Here is a 16900-nt window from a genome sequence, read left to right as displayed (position 1 = left end):
ATTAGCAACAAAAATGCCCTGTGTCCCAGATCAAGAGTGAAACTCGAATTATTCTTTAGAGAAATGTAACAAGAATGCTGCTTGCCACTACTGTTGCTGTGCAAGGCCTATACCACAAGGTCCTTTGATCTGCTTTTCTAAGGAAAACAACTTTAAAGGTTAACAATCTTTTTTATGAGAATTTTTTTTATTTAATATATTTAGTTTTCAGCATTGATTTTCACAAGAGTTTGAATTACAAATTTTCTCCCCATTTCTACCCTCTCCCCACTCCAAGATGGCGTATATTCTGGTTGCCCTGTTCCCTAGTCAGCCCTCCCTTCTGTCACCCCACTCCCCTCCCATCCCCTTTTCCCTTCCTTTCTTGTAGGGCAAGATAAATTTCTATGCTCCATTGCCTGTGTATCTTATTTTCTAGTTGCATGCAAAAACTTTTTTTGTTGTTGTTTTTGAACATCTGTTTTTAAAACTTTTGAGTTCCAAATTCTCTCCCCTCTTCCCTTCCCACCCACCCTCCCTAAGAAGTCAAGCAATTCAACATAGGCCACATGCTTATCATTATGTATAACCCTTCCACAATACTCATGTTGTGAAAGACTAGCTATATTTTGCTTCTTCCTAACCTATCCCCTTTTATTGAATTTTCTCCCTTGACCCTGTCCCTTTTCGAAAGTGTTTCTTTTTGATTACCTCCACCCCCGTCTGCCCTCCCTTCTATCATCCCCCTTTTTATTATCTTCTTCCTCCTTTTTTCCTGTGGGGTAAGATACCCAATTGAGTATGTATGGTATTCCCTCCTCAGGTCAAATCTGATGAGAGCAAGATTCACTCATTCCCCCTCACCTGCCTTCTCTTCCCTTCCTACCGAACTGCTTTTTCTTGCCACTTTTATGCGAGATAATTTACCCCATTCTATCTCTCCCTTTCTCCCTCTCTCAATATATTCCTTTCTCATCCCTTAATTTTATTTTATTTCCTTTAGATATCTTCCCTTCATCTTCAACTCATCCTGTGCCCGCTCTCTCTCTCTCTCTCTCTCTCTCTCTCTCTCTCTCTCTCTCTCTCTTTCTCTCTCTCTCTCTGTATATATATATATATAATTTATATATACATATATGTATATATACACATATATACACATACATTTATATATACATACACATTCACTTTTACATATATATACATAAACATATATATATATGCATATTCCCTTCAGCTACTCTAATACTGAGGTCTCATGAATCATACATGTCATCTTTCCGTGTAGGAATGTAAACAAAACAGTTCAACTTTAGTAAGTCCCTTGCAATTTCTTTTTCTTGTTCTTTTTCTTGATTACCTTTTCATGCTTCTCTTGATTGTTGTGTTTGAAAGTCAAATTTTCTATTCAGCTCTGGTCTTTTCATGGAGAAAGCTTGAAAGTCCTCTGTTTTATTGAAAATCCATATTTTGCCTTGGAGCATGATACTCAATTTTCCTGGGTAGGTGATTCTTGGTCTTAATCCTAGCTCCATTGACCTCTGGAATATCGTATTCCAAGCCCTTCGATCTCTTAATGTAGAAGCTGCTAGATCTTAGGTTATCCTGATTGTGTTTCCACAATACTCAAATTGTTTCTTTCTGGCTACTTGCAGTATTTTCTCCTTGATCTGGGAGCTCTGGAATTTGGCAACAATATTCCTAGGAGATTTTTTGGGGGGATCTATTTGAGGAGGTAATCTATGGATTCTTTCAATTTCTATTTTGCCCTGTGGCTCTAGAATATCAGGGCAGTTCTCCTTGATAATTTCTTGAAAGATGATATCTAGAAAGGTTAACAATCTTACTTTAATTAAACATACATATACCGTTCACTTAGTTCAGGGGAAAAGTCAGTACCCTGACCTTCAGAGCAAATACAAACAGAAATTACAAACAGATAAACAGACAGGCTTTTATCTGTCTGACCAAATCACAGTACATACACAGTTACCAGAGAGAAGCACCAACATGTGGGTTTTCAAAGCTGGAGTGGCTGCTTCAACAGCTACCCAGATTCTCGTCAACACTCTTTCAATGAGTGTGATCCCAAAGGCAAAACTCTAACCTCTCAGCTTATATACACTTCTTCAGGGTCAGAGGGCATCACAACCATGTGACTCAAATCCATGTGAACTAGGCCTTCCCTTGACATAAGCAGGTCATCAAAGACTCCTGATTCAGTCAAAGATTCCTTAGTGCTGAGAAGCACTTCAAAACAAAGACAACAAAAAGTCTACTTTGCTTACCATTACATTTGAAAAGCAAAACTCCTCAAATGTACTCATTTATCTCATATTATCTCAGCATTCCAAAAGAGAAAGCTGTAAAAAAAAAAGTCCCACCCCAATTACCGTAACAAGAAAAGACATAGGATTAAGCACCCAAGGCTGATAGAAATCAGTGCCTCAGATCCCAAGTATATAGACTACAACCTAGAGTGGAGGTCTCCCCTTCTTGCCATGGTTCAATTCTAGAAGAACATTACTCCAAGGAAAGGATATCAGTTTGTTTGTTTGTTTGTCATGTAACTCTCTGCTTCATTATGTCCCTCCCCTAGGGATAGAAGAATCAATAGGGTCTCTTCTAGAAAGGTACTCAGTGTACAAGGTAGATCAGATATAGGACAGATCTTAAAATTTGATCATATCTAGGTGGGCACTTTTAGACTTACCTGTATAAACCTAAGCTTTCATTTGTAATATTATAATGTGGCCAGAAGGCCATAAGGTATACAGCTGGATAAACCTTAGAGATCACCTCATCCAAACCTCCTTCTCTACCCTCCATACTTTTTTACAGATTTGAAAACATAAGCCCATAGGTTAAGTGAGTAGAAAGCAGAATCAGGATTTGAACTCATATTCTCTGAGTCCAAATCCAGGGTTCTTTCCACTATACTATATGCAGCAAAGTCTCCTTGGCTAAATTAAATGTGTTTACAACATAAATAAATAAGCCCATGGAATTTAGATGTCAATACAACTTGAGTGTGTAAAAGCTTTTTTAATAGACAATGATTAGTTATTTTTAATTTTAAGAGAACTATACAATATGAGTTATGCTCTTACAATACTTTTTTCTAGGGGGAGCAGCCTTGGATCTCAAAGCCTGTCCTCCCAAACCCTTTAGATGGATCCTTGATATGACTTGGCTAAATCTTGTGGAACTGAGTAAATTACCACAATTTGCAGAAATTATGAATCAGGTAAGGGACTAGCTATTTTAAAATGCAGGTTTATAAACAGAAATCAACATAGAAAAGTTCATTTGAGTTTCATTGTTTGAGTTTAACATTTAAGTTGCATTCTCTTGTTGCATTTGTCCTTATTTGGCAATCCCTGGGTATATCACAGAATTTTTCACAGAATCTTAGAGGTAGAAGGATCTCAGTGGCCACCCAGGCTGACCTATACCTGAACAGGAATTCCTTCCACAATATTCCTAACAAAAGTAATTATTAAGCCTTTACTTAAAGACTTTCAATAAAGGAAACCCCTGCTTCACAAGGTAGCACATCAAAATTGGCATCATTGGTAATTGTTGCCAGCAAGCCACCTATGATATATTTGGCATATTTGTCCATGTCCCCAGTTCTAGAAAGTTCTCTGGGGATCTGGAAAGATTCAATCATTGTTCTTTCTTTCTTTTTTTTTATAAATCATTGCTCTTTAAAAGGCTTTTCCTCAGTGCCTTCCCCTAAAGAATCTCAAAAAAGTCCAAACAATTCAGTTCTTACTGGCCTCCTACAGACAGCACAGAAAGCGTTCTGGGTCCATTCAACACAGTTCTTAGGCATTCTCACAATGAAAAGTCTTTTGTGGTCTCTAGCTGGTGGTCCTGGTAATTACAATCATTCTAAAATACAAAGTTGTACAAGTTAATTAAGTAAACAACTTTTTGTAAGTTCTTATAGGTTAACAATTGGTCAGTACTTATAAAGTCCTGTTACAATCCAAACAATTAGGAAAAGAAAAATTAAAAAAGGAAATGAAAATAAAACTGGCAAAATTGGAAGAAAAAAAGGAAAAGGAAAGAAAATTAATTTCCCATCTCATAGTAAAAATCTAGTCTTAAAAGAGTTCCCAGAGTAAGTGGAGCTCTCTTAGTAGCCGTTAAGGATCTGTCACCCTTAGGTTAGAAACCAAACTGGCCTTAGTTAAATTCTTCCAATGGCTTTGTTCCTTCAGCACAAGTGGAGCCCCTGTCAGTGCATAGGAAAATCCAAGTAGAGATTCAGACAAAATCTCTGCAGGGGTGCCTATAACATATAGAGTACCCCAAATGAAGGTCCAAACTTACCCAGTGATAGGAAAAGCAGAATTAGTGCAAAAAAAGCAAACTGAGTTGAGTCATGAGCCCAGGGCTCCCAGAAAAGGGATGAAGTCTCAGGCTGATAGAAATCACTCCCTTGGGTCCCAGACAAGTCACCAACTGTATAAACCCACAGCCAGGGAGGAGGTTCCCTCTTCCCACCAGACTTCAGTTCTGGGAGAACCTGACTCCAAGGAGAGGGTATCAGTTTGTTTGTTTTTATCACACACTCTCTTTTTGATTATTTCCCTACCCTCGGGATACAAGGGGAAATCAACAGGGTCCTTTGTAGAAAGGTACTCAATGAACAAGGTCGATCAGGTATGTAGCACAGCAGTTTACTTCTTCTGCTACATGTTCTTTAAACACAAAAGATTCACAAGTGTGAATTGAGAAATACCTAAAGAGTGTACCAGTAACTCATAACTCCTCTTATACTTCCCAGAGAATTGATACTTAAAATATTAAACATTGGGGTACTGCTGAACAGGTACTTTAGTGACACCACAAATCCGTATTGTCCAAAGAATTCATTTAAGGTTCTTATCATCTGCAAAACAGCATGGCTGAAGCATATCTTCCTCGTGCCAGTTACCTTCTCCTCCAAGAATTTGTTATAGAGAACACCCCTTACTTACTGGACAACTAGTAGCCAAGCCTAGGAGCTCCCAAACTCACAAGATTTCCCCCAAGGCCAAAAATAGCCATCTCAGAATTGCTACGGGTCACTTGTGCTCAGGAAAAGAAACAGAAAGTCAAGAGGCAGGCAGCCAGAGGCTAGAGGTCTAATCTTAGGCTCATCTAGGACATAATACCTAGTGGTCACAATTATTGTGTGGGTAAGGTGAGAAGAGCATGATCCTCTGACCCACCTCAGGTGTGAAAGGGAAAGCTCAAAGTATCAACACGCTCAGCAGACAGAAAGAGAGAGCAATAATAGAAGCCAATTCTCCTTTTAAACCTACTGAATGGATGATTCTTTTTGTTCATTGGTCAGTCCTCTTTGATGTGTCCCATTTTTGTCATTCAAGGCAGCTATGTGGCACAGTGGATAAAGAAAGGGTCAAGCCTAGAGTCAGGGAGACCTGAGTTCAAATACAGCCTTAGACACTTACTAGCTGTGTGACTCTGGGCAAATCACTTAACCCTGTTTGCCTCAGCTTCCTCATCTGTAAAATAAGCTGGAAAAGGAAAGGGCAAATCACTCCAGTGTCTTTGCCAGGAAACCTTCTGATGGGGTCACGAAGACTCAGACACTACTGAAATGACTGAAAAACAATTTTAAATAGGTACTAACTAGAAACCCGTGTTCATTTCTTCAGCGAGAGGCCAGGGTGTATATGTCATCCAAAGTAGGAGCCAGGGCAAATGCTCAGCTCCATGGGAATCACCTCAGCCAAGCAAGTTTAGCAGGCTTCTCTGATTCCCTACCCTATATGAATGTTTTGGTGAAATCGGAAAAAAAATGAAATAGGAAAATATCCAATTTTTCTAATTCTCTTCTTGCCTATTAATCATTTTCCTTCTCATGGTGAGGATGGCACCTTTATTGCCTGCTTTTCTTTCTTTGTTTGAACATGCTCATCTGGTTGTTTTTGATTAAGCAAAGCTGATTAAACTGTCACTGGAAGATAATTGTACAACTCAGAAAAAAAGATGGTTGTTTCTAACGGATGTGTTGTCACTGTTGATATGTCAGTGTGTAGTGGGGTGTGTGTGATTTCATATGTGTCGGAGCCTGATAATTAGCTCTGTCTTCTGCAGTTGGTGCCAACTGACAGATAAAGCAATAAAGCAATGTCGGAGTTGGCATTGATCTTATGATAAAATTGCGATCCTGCCACAGCAAACAATAGTGTTCCTTTTTCTTTTCAATGACAATTATTCACATTCATTTCAAGCTGATTAAGAACGCATTTGTCTTCCCATTTATGGTTGGTTAGAGTGGGGTACTTAATGAGGGTAAAGGTCGTAAATTCTACTATCGCATGCGCTATTTAGTTTTGTTCTCTTAAGTGGCCACAGCCTGCACCTTCCCCGCCCCGATCAGTCTGGCAAATGTGGACCTTGGGTCATGAAGGAAACTTGTGGGAAGAGTGTGGCTAGATAGCGCCAGCCCTGGAAAAATAACCTACTGGTGGCAGGTCATCTTCAGATGTAGACAGCATATTATTAAATTGACCTTTGCTATTAGTTTTTAAGTTCCTTGAGGGAGGACATATTTGTCATATCTTCTCATTCTAGAACTGTACTCTGTACATTAAACATGGTTATAATTAGCTTGTGCTTTGCTACAAGGAAATTTGGTAGCTACATAATGACTTTAGTTCTCTTCTGATGGAATAGTTTTCTCTGTGCTGCTATCCATTTTAATTAGCTCTTGTTTGTCGTTTTAATTCATATTTGTACATCTAGATTTTTATGCCAGTATTTTGGTTTGCCCTGCCTTGCTATTAGCCAAATACCTTCATTGTCCGTGATCATCCATGATCATCCCTGTTGCAACTGCTACTTGCCTACTGCTACAGACTGGGAATCAGGAGATCTGGGCACCTTTTTGCTACTAGCCCCATGCATTTAAAACATAGTAGGTGCTTAATAAATGTTTATTGACACATTGATGCATTACCTGGGACAAGTCACTTTACCTGTTAGAGCTTCTTTTCCTGCATTGTAAAGGGACTGGGGAGAGAGCTAGATGATTTCTAAAGTCCCTTCCTGCTCCAAAAGCATTATAATCCAATTTCTTAAGAAGGAAGGGAGGAAAGAAGGAAGGAAGGAAGGAAAGAAGGAACAAAGAAAGGAAGGAAGGAAAGATAAATTTATTAAGCACTTCCTATGTGCCAGTTACTGTACAAATTACTAGGAATACAAATACAAGCAAAAAACACACTCCCTGCCCTCAAGGAGCCTAGATTTTTAAGCAATAGGCTTAAAGGGAAGAGGGGGAGTTAAGGAAGTCTCCTCTGTGTTTTTCAGTGCCTTCAGTTTTCTTCTATGGAGAATTTGGACTGTTTATTCGTTGTGGGAACACCTTCCAATAGTTTCTGGTGTCTGCCCTCTCTTAAGCCTCAACCACAGGAGCAGATATTGGCAGATAAAATATTGCTTTACTGATCAATCATTTGAGCAAAGGATCTTTTAATTGTTGCAGCTCTGGAAACATGAGCTCTAGCTTCCCTCTCTGTCCATATCTTCATTACCTTTTTTCCCTTTCACCAATGTTTGAAGATTTTTGCATTTACAGACATTTCCAGATATTTTCTCAGTATTTTACACTAAAGACATATGTGTTTCATGACAAGATGTAATCTTTGTCCATGTGTGGAAAAGTAAGGATACTACTCTGGCACCTGGTAAGTTGTCTTTGTAGAGGCACACAGGGGCTCCTCTTGGTCCCATCTCTCACAAATATTGCTTTCTGATATTTGATGCAATTTAATATTCACATAGAAAGATATTCTTTGAAATGTACTTGTATACCTACATTTGTTACTTTTTGGCATCTATTACAAAGGTCCAGTTACCTTGTCATGAAGTCATTATTTTGTACTCTTGGATAAGTAATTAAATTTGTTCATAGACAAGATTTAGTAGAGCCACTAAACTGGCAGGATGGTACAGCCTAATTGTGCCCACCATCAGTGCCAAAGTCATGACCTCCTTAAGTTCTACTCCTACTAAATTCATTCTTCTAGAATGAATTTGGAGTGTAATAATTTTATTCTCCAACTCAGGGTTCCACAAATGCCCTGTGAACAAAAACCAAGTACCTCAAACTCTCTACATAATGTATAAATGTGTGTTAAAACTCAGTGCCTTCTCATAGGCATGCATAAAAGGGCCCTGTGTGGCAAAACCTCTTTTCAGCTCTCGGAATACATAGTAACGTTTGTTGATCTGATTTTGACAAACGTTCTCTATGACACATCATTCTTTTAACAAATTTTCTCACTTTCCTGTCCATGTATCATCATATTATCTAATGGCTGAGTACCATTTATGCTATATAAAGGCAGAGAAGCAGGGTAATAGAATCTAAGCAAATGTCTATATATCTAAACTCTTTCTTCCTATGATCAAATATAATTTAACTCCAACTTCTCTTACACTTCCTCCACTTCAAACATGCCAACTACTTCCCCTCCCCCAGCAAAAACCATCCTGAAATTCCCATTTTGTCCACCAGAACCAAACATTAAAAAATAAAAAGCCAGGAGCTGGGAGAAAAAGCAAAGGTATATGGTGTAAGATGTGCATGATTCCTCATTCTATCTTTTATGGGTCAAATGACTTTTTTTCACTGTTCATTCCCTGCAGAGAATCTAGATGAGTTCTGTTTCATCTCCACATTCTTCAGACTGAGGCAAAAGCTCTAGCACTATGGTAATAACGAGTGCCATATGCCAAAGTACCTTCGCACTAGACACACTCCCTCGCGCACGTGCACACACACACACACACACACACACACACCTTTCAACAATTAGGATTTAAAGCAATGGCTTTAAAGTATAGTCATTGTAGAGGAAATTATTTTTCAGGTATATATTGGGCTAGATACCATCTGATACCCCTTCCAATTTTGAAATTCTGTGATTCTGTAATTAAATATCAGTTGCAGGCACCAACTATTTAGAAATAACTAAATACAAAGAACCTGAAGTTTAGCCAAATGTTCCATAGTTCATACAATGTTATTTCTTTTTTTCTTTTCTTTATTTTTTTAACCAAACCAATGTTTTCATCAGTGTGGGAGAACCACTGATGTGGAAACTCCTTCTGCCCACACAGATCATCGACACTAATCCAGTAACTGAGTCTCAGAGCTGCTTGAGGCACATCGAGTCATAAAATCACTTCAGAACTCAGAAGACTTGCCCTTTGGGCATTCCTCTCATTCATTTTTAGGATACTCTTAAATTTTTAAGTTTTACTTAAGAAAACTAGAAAACTGAAAGAAAAAAAGGAAAACTAAAAACCACTATTTGACATTAGCAAAGTATGGGTTTTTTTTTTAGTCAGTGAACAGTTAATTATTGAGTATTACTATTTTTGTGCAGTTTTGCATTGTAGGTAGGAGACACAAAAAAAGGGGTAAAGCAATCAAGAAGAGCAAAGTTAAAATCTAGTTGAGGAGATTAAATATACAAAAGCTTAAATCATCTTAACACTGAAAAGGATGCTTCTCTAAAATTCTCCAATATTAACTTCTAATGGGGTTTATACACAATTTATATGTACATATATGGGTACTGGGTTATCACCTTACTGTTATATAAATATTCAGTATGTATAACTCCTAACTTTTTGGTTGCTTTTAGATATCTCGTAATGAGAAGGGCTGGAAAAACTGGTTTGACAAAGATGCTCCTGAGGAGGAAGTCATTCCTGATGGATATAATGATTCACTAGATACTTGTCGCAAACTTTTACTTATCAGGTGAGGACTGGTATTTATCGGACTTGGAAGCATTCATTATGTCAGCAAATACAGTTCTTTCTACGTCAAACTTAGATTTTTGGCATGGCCTTATTGGCAGCCTAAGGAACATAGGTGCCTCTTGGCAGCTGGTGTGGTGGATACAGTACAGAGCTTGAAGTCTCAAAGTTCTGGGTTCAAACTCCCTATGAAGGTGACTAGTTAAATGACCTTAGACAAGTCGCCTAACCTTTAACATGCACTGGGAAACTCCCTATTAAATCGTACATCATAGGATCTAGACCTTAAACACCATTGAAGCCAAACCCTTGATTTTATAGATCAAGAAACTGAGGCATAGAGTGTTCCGTTCCCAGTGACTTGCCCATGGTCACATCACTAGTAAGAGAAGTGCATTGACCTATCCTCCCTATCATGATGGTACTCTGCAGTTGATGGGGAAGGATTTTACATCAGGTGACTAAGGGACACTATGTCCCTCTGGAATATAGTTCTCTCTACTGACTATTCAGTCTATTTACAAACAAAAAGAAAAGTTATATATTTTTAGGTTTTTGGCATTAATGTTTTACATATTAGAATTTGAAGAGATGGTTTATAATTCAAATTGACCATATTTTTCCAATTAGAAGTTTTTCATAAAGTTGAAATGCAGTTGAGGTTCATATACCATAATGTCACCACAGAAAGAGGGTAAGGGGTCCTGTTCCACTGAAATGACAAGTACTATATTGACAACTAGAAAAAAAAGTACCAGAAGCTTCTCTCTCTCTTCTGTTTTGTTTCTTTGTTGTTTTTTATTTTGTTATTAATACTAAGAAATTCAGCAAGAGAGGCTTCCTGTATTGGATGTATTGTTTGTATGTATTACACTTATTTTCGCTTTTATGTTTGCTTCTTTTAAAATCTTCCCTCGAGTTGTTTCATTTGTGCGCTTGGTCTCACCAGATAGATGGGAAACTCCTTGAGGTCAGTCATAGATCTGAAGCTGGAAGAGAGTTTAGAAGTCACCTAGTCCTATCAGATCATACACATTGAGCTGGAGTGGGGGTGTGGTGGAATCAGCTCCAGCTGGTTTTTGAGAGCCAACTGTTGAATTTTCAGTGTGAGCATTTATTTACACCTTGGAAATGGGCAGATACTGCCAATCAGGTCCTGATTCATTGTTGTGTTGATTGTCTAGACTTAATGATGTGATGGCGAGAATGCTAATAATGCATATTAAATTTAAAAGTGTGTCCAGCATTCATTTGGTGGTGGTGGGATAGGAGGGAAAGAGTTTATTATTAAACATTTAGCAGGGATCTGAAGCTCATGGAGGTTAAATGACTTGTCCTGAGTCTGGGGTAGAGTCTAGGTGACTGGGGTAGTCAGGCTCCACTTTCAATTTTAAGGCTTCACCGAAGTTTAGTGCTCATTTCTATGGACCACACTGCCTCTCTACCTAATCTTTTCTTTCTTTTTATATTTGTTAATTCATTTATTTTTAGTTTTCAACATTCACTTCCACAAGATCTTGAGTTCCAAATTTTCTCCCCATCTTTCCCCTCCGCCCACCTCAAGACAGCATGTATTCTGATTGCCCCTTCCCCCAATCTGCCCTCCCTTCTATCACCTCCCCCCTTTCTCTTATTCCCTTCCCTTCTATTTTCCTGTAGGGCAAGATAGATTGCTATACCCCGTTGCCTGTATATCTTATTTCCCAATTGCACGTAAAAACAATTTTTAACATTTGTTTTTAAAATTTCAAGCTCCACATTCTCTCCCTTCCTGCCTCTCCACCCACCCTCATTGACAAGGTAAGTTATTCGATACAGGTTATACGTGTGTAGTCAAGTAAAACACTTCCATAACAGTCATATTGTGAAAGACTATATTTCCCTCCATCTTATCCTGCCACCCATTTATTCTATTCTCCCCTTTGGCCCTGTCTCTCCTCAAAAGTGTTTGCTTCTGATGACCCCTCCTCCTATTTACCCTCCCTTCTAACACCCCCCCCGCCCACTTTTATCCCATTTCCCCCTACTTTCCTGTAGGGTAAGATAGATTTCCATACCCAGTTGAGTGTAAGCCTTAAGCCAAATCTGATAAGAGTAAGGTTCACTCATTCCTTCTCACCTCCTCCCTCTTCCCCTCCACTGCGAAAGCTTTTTCTTGCTTTTTGATGTGAAATAATTTACTCCAGTCTATCTCTACCTTTCTCCTTCTCCCTGCACATTCCTCTCTCACCCTTTAATTTTATTTTTTAGATATCATCCCTTCATATTCAACTCACCCTGTGTCCTCTGTGTGTGTATATATATATATGTGTGTGTATGTATATGTATGTATATGTGTGTATGTGTATGTATATATCTCTGATGTGTATTTATATATGTATATATGTATATGATAAGTATGTGTATATATCTCTGATGTGTATGTGTATATGTATGTGTATATATATATATATATATATATATATATATATATATTAATATGATCTGTGTGTATATCCCTCTGGCTATGTGTATAATATCCTCTATGTGTGATATATGTGTGATATGTGTATGTATATCATATATGTGAATACTATACATGAATATATGTATGTACACATATGTGTACATATGTGTACATACATATATATACACATACAGGTATAACTGTTTTTCCAATGAGATATTTCACATTGTCTTCTATTTTTTCCATTCTTTTGGTTTCGTTTTATAATTTCTTGATTTCTCATAGAGTCACTAGCTTCCATTTGCTCCATTCTAATTTTTAAGGAATTATTTTCTTCAATGAGCTTTTGGACCTCCTTTTCCATTTGGCCAATTCTGCTTTTTAAGGCATTCTTGTCCTCATTGGCTTTTTGGACCTTTTTGTCATTTCAGTTAGTCTATTTCTTAAGGTGTTATTTTCTTCAGGATTTTTTGGGGTGTCCTTTAGCAAGATGTTGGCTTGTTTTTCATGATTTTATTGCATCACTTTTATTTCTCTTCCCAATTTTTCCTCTACTTCTCTTACTTGATTTTCAAAATCCTTTTTGAGCTCTTCCATGGCCTGTGACCAATTCATATTTTTCTTGGAGACTTTGGATATAGGATTTTTTACTTTGTTGTCTTCTTCTGGTTGTATGTTTTGGTCTTCCTTGTCACCAAAGGAATATTCTATAGTCTGATATTTTTTCTGCTGTTTGCTCATTTTCTCAGTCAGTTACTTGACTTTTTAGCTATTTGTTAAGGTAGGACTCTGCTTCCCAAGTGGAGGGTGTACTGTCTCAAGCTTCAGGGTTTTTGTGCAGCTGTTTTCAGAGATGTTTCTAGGGACCTTTAAGTTTTCGGTTCTTCCAAGGTTGTATGATCAAAGGAGAGGTGTTTACTCCTCTCCTTGTCTGTGCTCTGGTCTGTGAGTGATCATAAGTGCTCTTTTCTGCCTTGGAACTGTGAGGAGGGTTCTCTCTCCACTACTGCCACAAACTCTGCTATGCCAGTGCTTCTCCTTGCCTGAGGACTGCCACCCAGGACTACAACCCAGATCCAGGCACAGGCAAAGCAAGAGACATCAGTGCCAGCAAAGACATCTTTGCACTCCCCCTCTGATCAGTTGTTCAGTCCCCCTACTGTCTGTGGGCAGAGAGCCCCAGAAGCAGCTGCTGCTGCTGCCCTGGGGCTGGACTGTGCTTCTCTCTCACTCAGGTCTGACAGACCTTTCCTACTGACCTTCTAAGTTGTCTTTGGCATTTGTGGTTTGAGAAGTCTGGAAACTGCCACAGCTGTCAGTGATTCAGTCCCCTGAGGCTTGCTCCAGCTTTGTTGGGGGGCCCAGTCTATGCTGGTATGGCCCATGCTGGACTGCACTCTTCTCTCAGACTGGTGCAACAGACCTTTTCTGTCAACTTTCCAGGTTGTCTAGGGCTAGAAATTTGTTTCACTCTGTCATTTTGTGGGTTCTGCTGCTCTAGAATTTGTTTAGAGTTGTTTTTACAGGTATTTGGAGGGATTTAGGGGAGAACTCAGGGGAATCCCTACTTTTACTCTGCCATCTTGGCTCTGCCTTTCATCTTTTCTTTCTTTTGTAGCTTCTCCATTAAACCCTATACCACACATAAATATTAGGGGCAACATGTGTGTTGACTTAGAACACAGATCATAGAATTTAGAGTTTGAAGGAACTTCAAAGCCATCTAGTCTAACTCCTTCATTTTACAATATGGGAAGTGATTTACCCAAAGTCACGTGGGAGTAATAAGTAGAACCAGAATAAGATCCCAGATTACCTTACTCCAAATCTACTGTTGTTGTCACTATACCTCGACTGTCTCCTTCATTTCAAGGGCTCCTTTTACACTTTGGCTTTGCCTCATAGCATCACAGTGTCTAGCAATCCAACCTGTGATGCCATAATTAGAAAAGAAAACATCCCTGTGCACTGCTCCTGGAATGCATTCATTTTAGTGAAGAATTTCTGAGCTGGAGCTAGCGTCTCTCATGTAACTATTAGTTAATCAAGTTGGTAAGCAGTTTTAAAGCAAAGGAATTTCGTCACTTATAGAATGTGGTTTAGAGACTGCACACTCTATCCCAGGTCGTTCTAACTGGAGGACTCTTTCAGCGGGTCTTTCGGGTATCCTCCTCTGTCTCCTGGGCACATTCTCATTACCATTTCCACGTGTCTTCAAGGTGAAAAGTTGAGATTGCCATTTCCTATTAATAAAAATCACAGTGTTTGAACTTAGAATAAAAATGAACACACTAAATTTCTCTTCTTCAACTTTCCCTAGGTCCTGGTGCCCAGATCGCACTGTTTTCCAAGCAAGAAAATATATTGCAGATTCTTTAGAAGAGAAATACACAGAACCAGTCATCTTAAACCTCGAGAAAACTTGGGAAGAAAGTGATGCACGAACACCTCTCATATGTTTCTTGTCCATGGGGTCTGATCCAACTAATCAAATTGATGCACTTGCTAAAAAACTGAAATTGGGTATGAACAAAACTTCTTTTATCTGGAAACTGCATAATTGGTACATTGCATAGCCCCTGAATTTTCCTTTTTACATTTATTCTTAGAATTTTCCCCGAAAATATCTCAGATGAAATAAGTATTTAGCCTCATTATCCCTTTCATAGGTTTAGGCTAAGTGTGCCGGTATAAGGGTATATAAGGATATTCTGTACATATTTGTCTTACACAGTGAGGACATTAAAAGAATCATTGGCCCTCTGCAGAATATAAAATTATTACAAGATAATTATTGAGGAAGGATACTGTTAGTTGAGGGGCTTAAGAAAGGCTTTGCACGGAAGCTGATGCTTCATTTTATCTCTCCTCACATTTTCCCCCAGCACTCACTGATGCTGGGAATTCATTGTCTCTTTCTTCTTTTCTGCTCTGCATTGTCTCTGCTATTTGAAAAACAAAGTTGTTTTTCTCTATAATATTGTCATTGTGTAAATTATTCTAATTCTGCTCAATTCACTTTGCCTCAGATCATGGAGATCTTCCTAGTTTCCTGTGAAATTTGAGATAACTTTTTTTTCTTAATTTGGTCTGAGTCTTACCTCCCTACCCTGCAGCATGGCATTCTTACTGTCATTGTACCCCTAATCCTTCCAAAGCAGGAAATTCGCAACATAATGGCCCAGAGCTTCTACTATCTCAGATCCCAAGATATCTGGCACAGGGCAAGAAACAGCAAATTCAAAGTCCTTTTGTATTGAGCAGGGGTTCAGGAGAAGGTTGTTTATGTAGGAACATGTGGACTGTGTACAGGAAACCTCAGACCAATGTTTGAAGGAATTCAGAGGGTGAGGGTTGAGGAGGAAGATCCAGGACCTTTGACATTTAACCTATTAGAGCACATTTGATAATGGTGGTAATGGTGATGATGCATAGAAGAAGAAATAGTACATCCCGTAAGGAGAGCATAGGGAGAGAAGAGGAAGGGGCCCAAGACAAAACATTAGAGAACCACAGTTAAGGGACATGATATATATTACGAGTCAACAAATAAGCCTGACAAAGAATTGGGAGTTGAAGGGATGCCCATCACTGGGGAATGGCTGAACAAGTTGTGGTATATGAATGTAATGTAATACTGTTGTTCCATAAAAAATGATGAACTGGCAGACTTCAGAAAAACCTGTAAAGACTTCTATGAACTGATACTGAGTGAAGTAAGCAGAACCAGGAGAACATTGTACACAGTAACAACAACATTGTGTGATGACCAAATTTGATAGACTTAACTCTTCTCAGCAATGCAATGATCTCAGACAATTCTAAAAGACTCATGATGGAAAATACTATCTGCATCCAACAGAAGAACTATGGAGTCTGAATGCAGATTGAAGCATACTATTTTCTTTTTCCTTTTTTCTCTTTCTTGTGGTTTTTCCCTTTTGTTCTGCTTATTCTTTCACAACACGATTAATGTGGAAATATTTTTAATATGATTGTGTATATATAGCTTATATAGGATTGCATGCTATGTTGGGGAGGGTTTGAAAGGGGAAGGAGTGGGAAAATTTAGAGCTCAAAATCTTATAAAAGTGAGGGTTGAAAACTAAAAATAAATGAATAAATTTAATAAAAATTTCAAAAAGGATCTGAGAAGCATTTAAAAAGTTGGAGAACCAGAAGATTGTCAAAATATTCCAGAGGAAAAAAATATTCAAAAGGAGAGGGTAGCCAACAGAGTTAATGCAGCAGATAGGTTGAGAATAATGATAACTGAGAAGAAAAAATTACTGGTAACTTTGGAGAGAAGTTTTGGTTGAGTGATGAGATTGGAAGGCAGATTGCAATAGATTGAGGAGTGAGAAGAGAATTAGATGCAATGAGAATAGAAAATGTTTTCTTTTTTATAAAAATTCATTTTTACAAGGATTTATTTTCTGTCCCTCCCACAGTCCTCCTGAAATGAACAATTTTATAAAATCCTAAGAATATATAATGAAGCAAAACAAATTCTTGGCTATGTCATATATGTATGTATGAAATAACTGATTGGATATATTACATTTATTATTATAATGTATAATATAATCATATATGCATGTATATATTTGTGTACACACAAAGACATGAAATATAAACATACACATATGTGTATATATTTCATTTTGCGTTTTTAGTCAC

General features: G+C 38.1%; 1 protein-coding gene across 1 annotated transcript in view; it reads left to right on the top strand.

The window, feature by feature from the left end:
- The window catches only part of DNAH8 (dynein axonemal heavy chain 8), a 504073-nt gene that overhangs the window by 384694 nt on the left and 102479 nt on the right, over positions 1-16900 (top strand). The window contains exons 79-81 of the mRNA XM_036768363.1: positions 3105-3226; positions 9657-9775; positions 14541-14743. Coding sequence (XP_036624258.1) covers positions 3105-3226; positions 9657-9775; positions 14541-14743 — 444 coding nt within the window. The remainder of the gene's footprint in view (positions 1-3104; positions 3227-9656; positions 9776-14540; positions 14744-16900) is intronic.

This window comes from Trichosurus vulpecula, chromosome 7, assembly GCF_011100635.1.
Source record: "Trichosurus vulpecula isolate mTriVul1 chromosome 7, mTriVul1.pri, whole genome shotgun sequence".
Taxonomy (NCBI): Eukaryota; Metazoa; Chordata; class Mammalia; order Diprotodontia; family Phalangeridae; genus Trichosurus; species Trichosurus vulpecula.
This window is presented reverse-complemented; position numbering and strand designations above follow the sequence as displayed.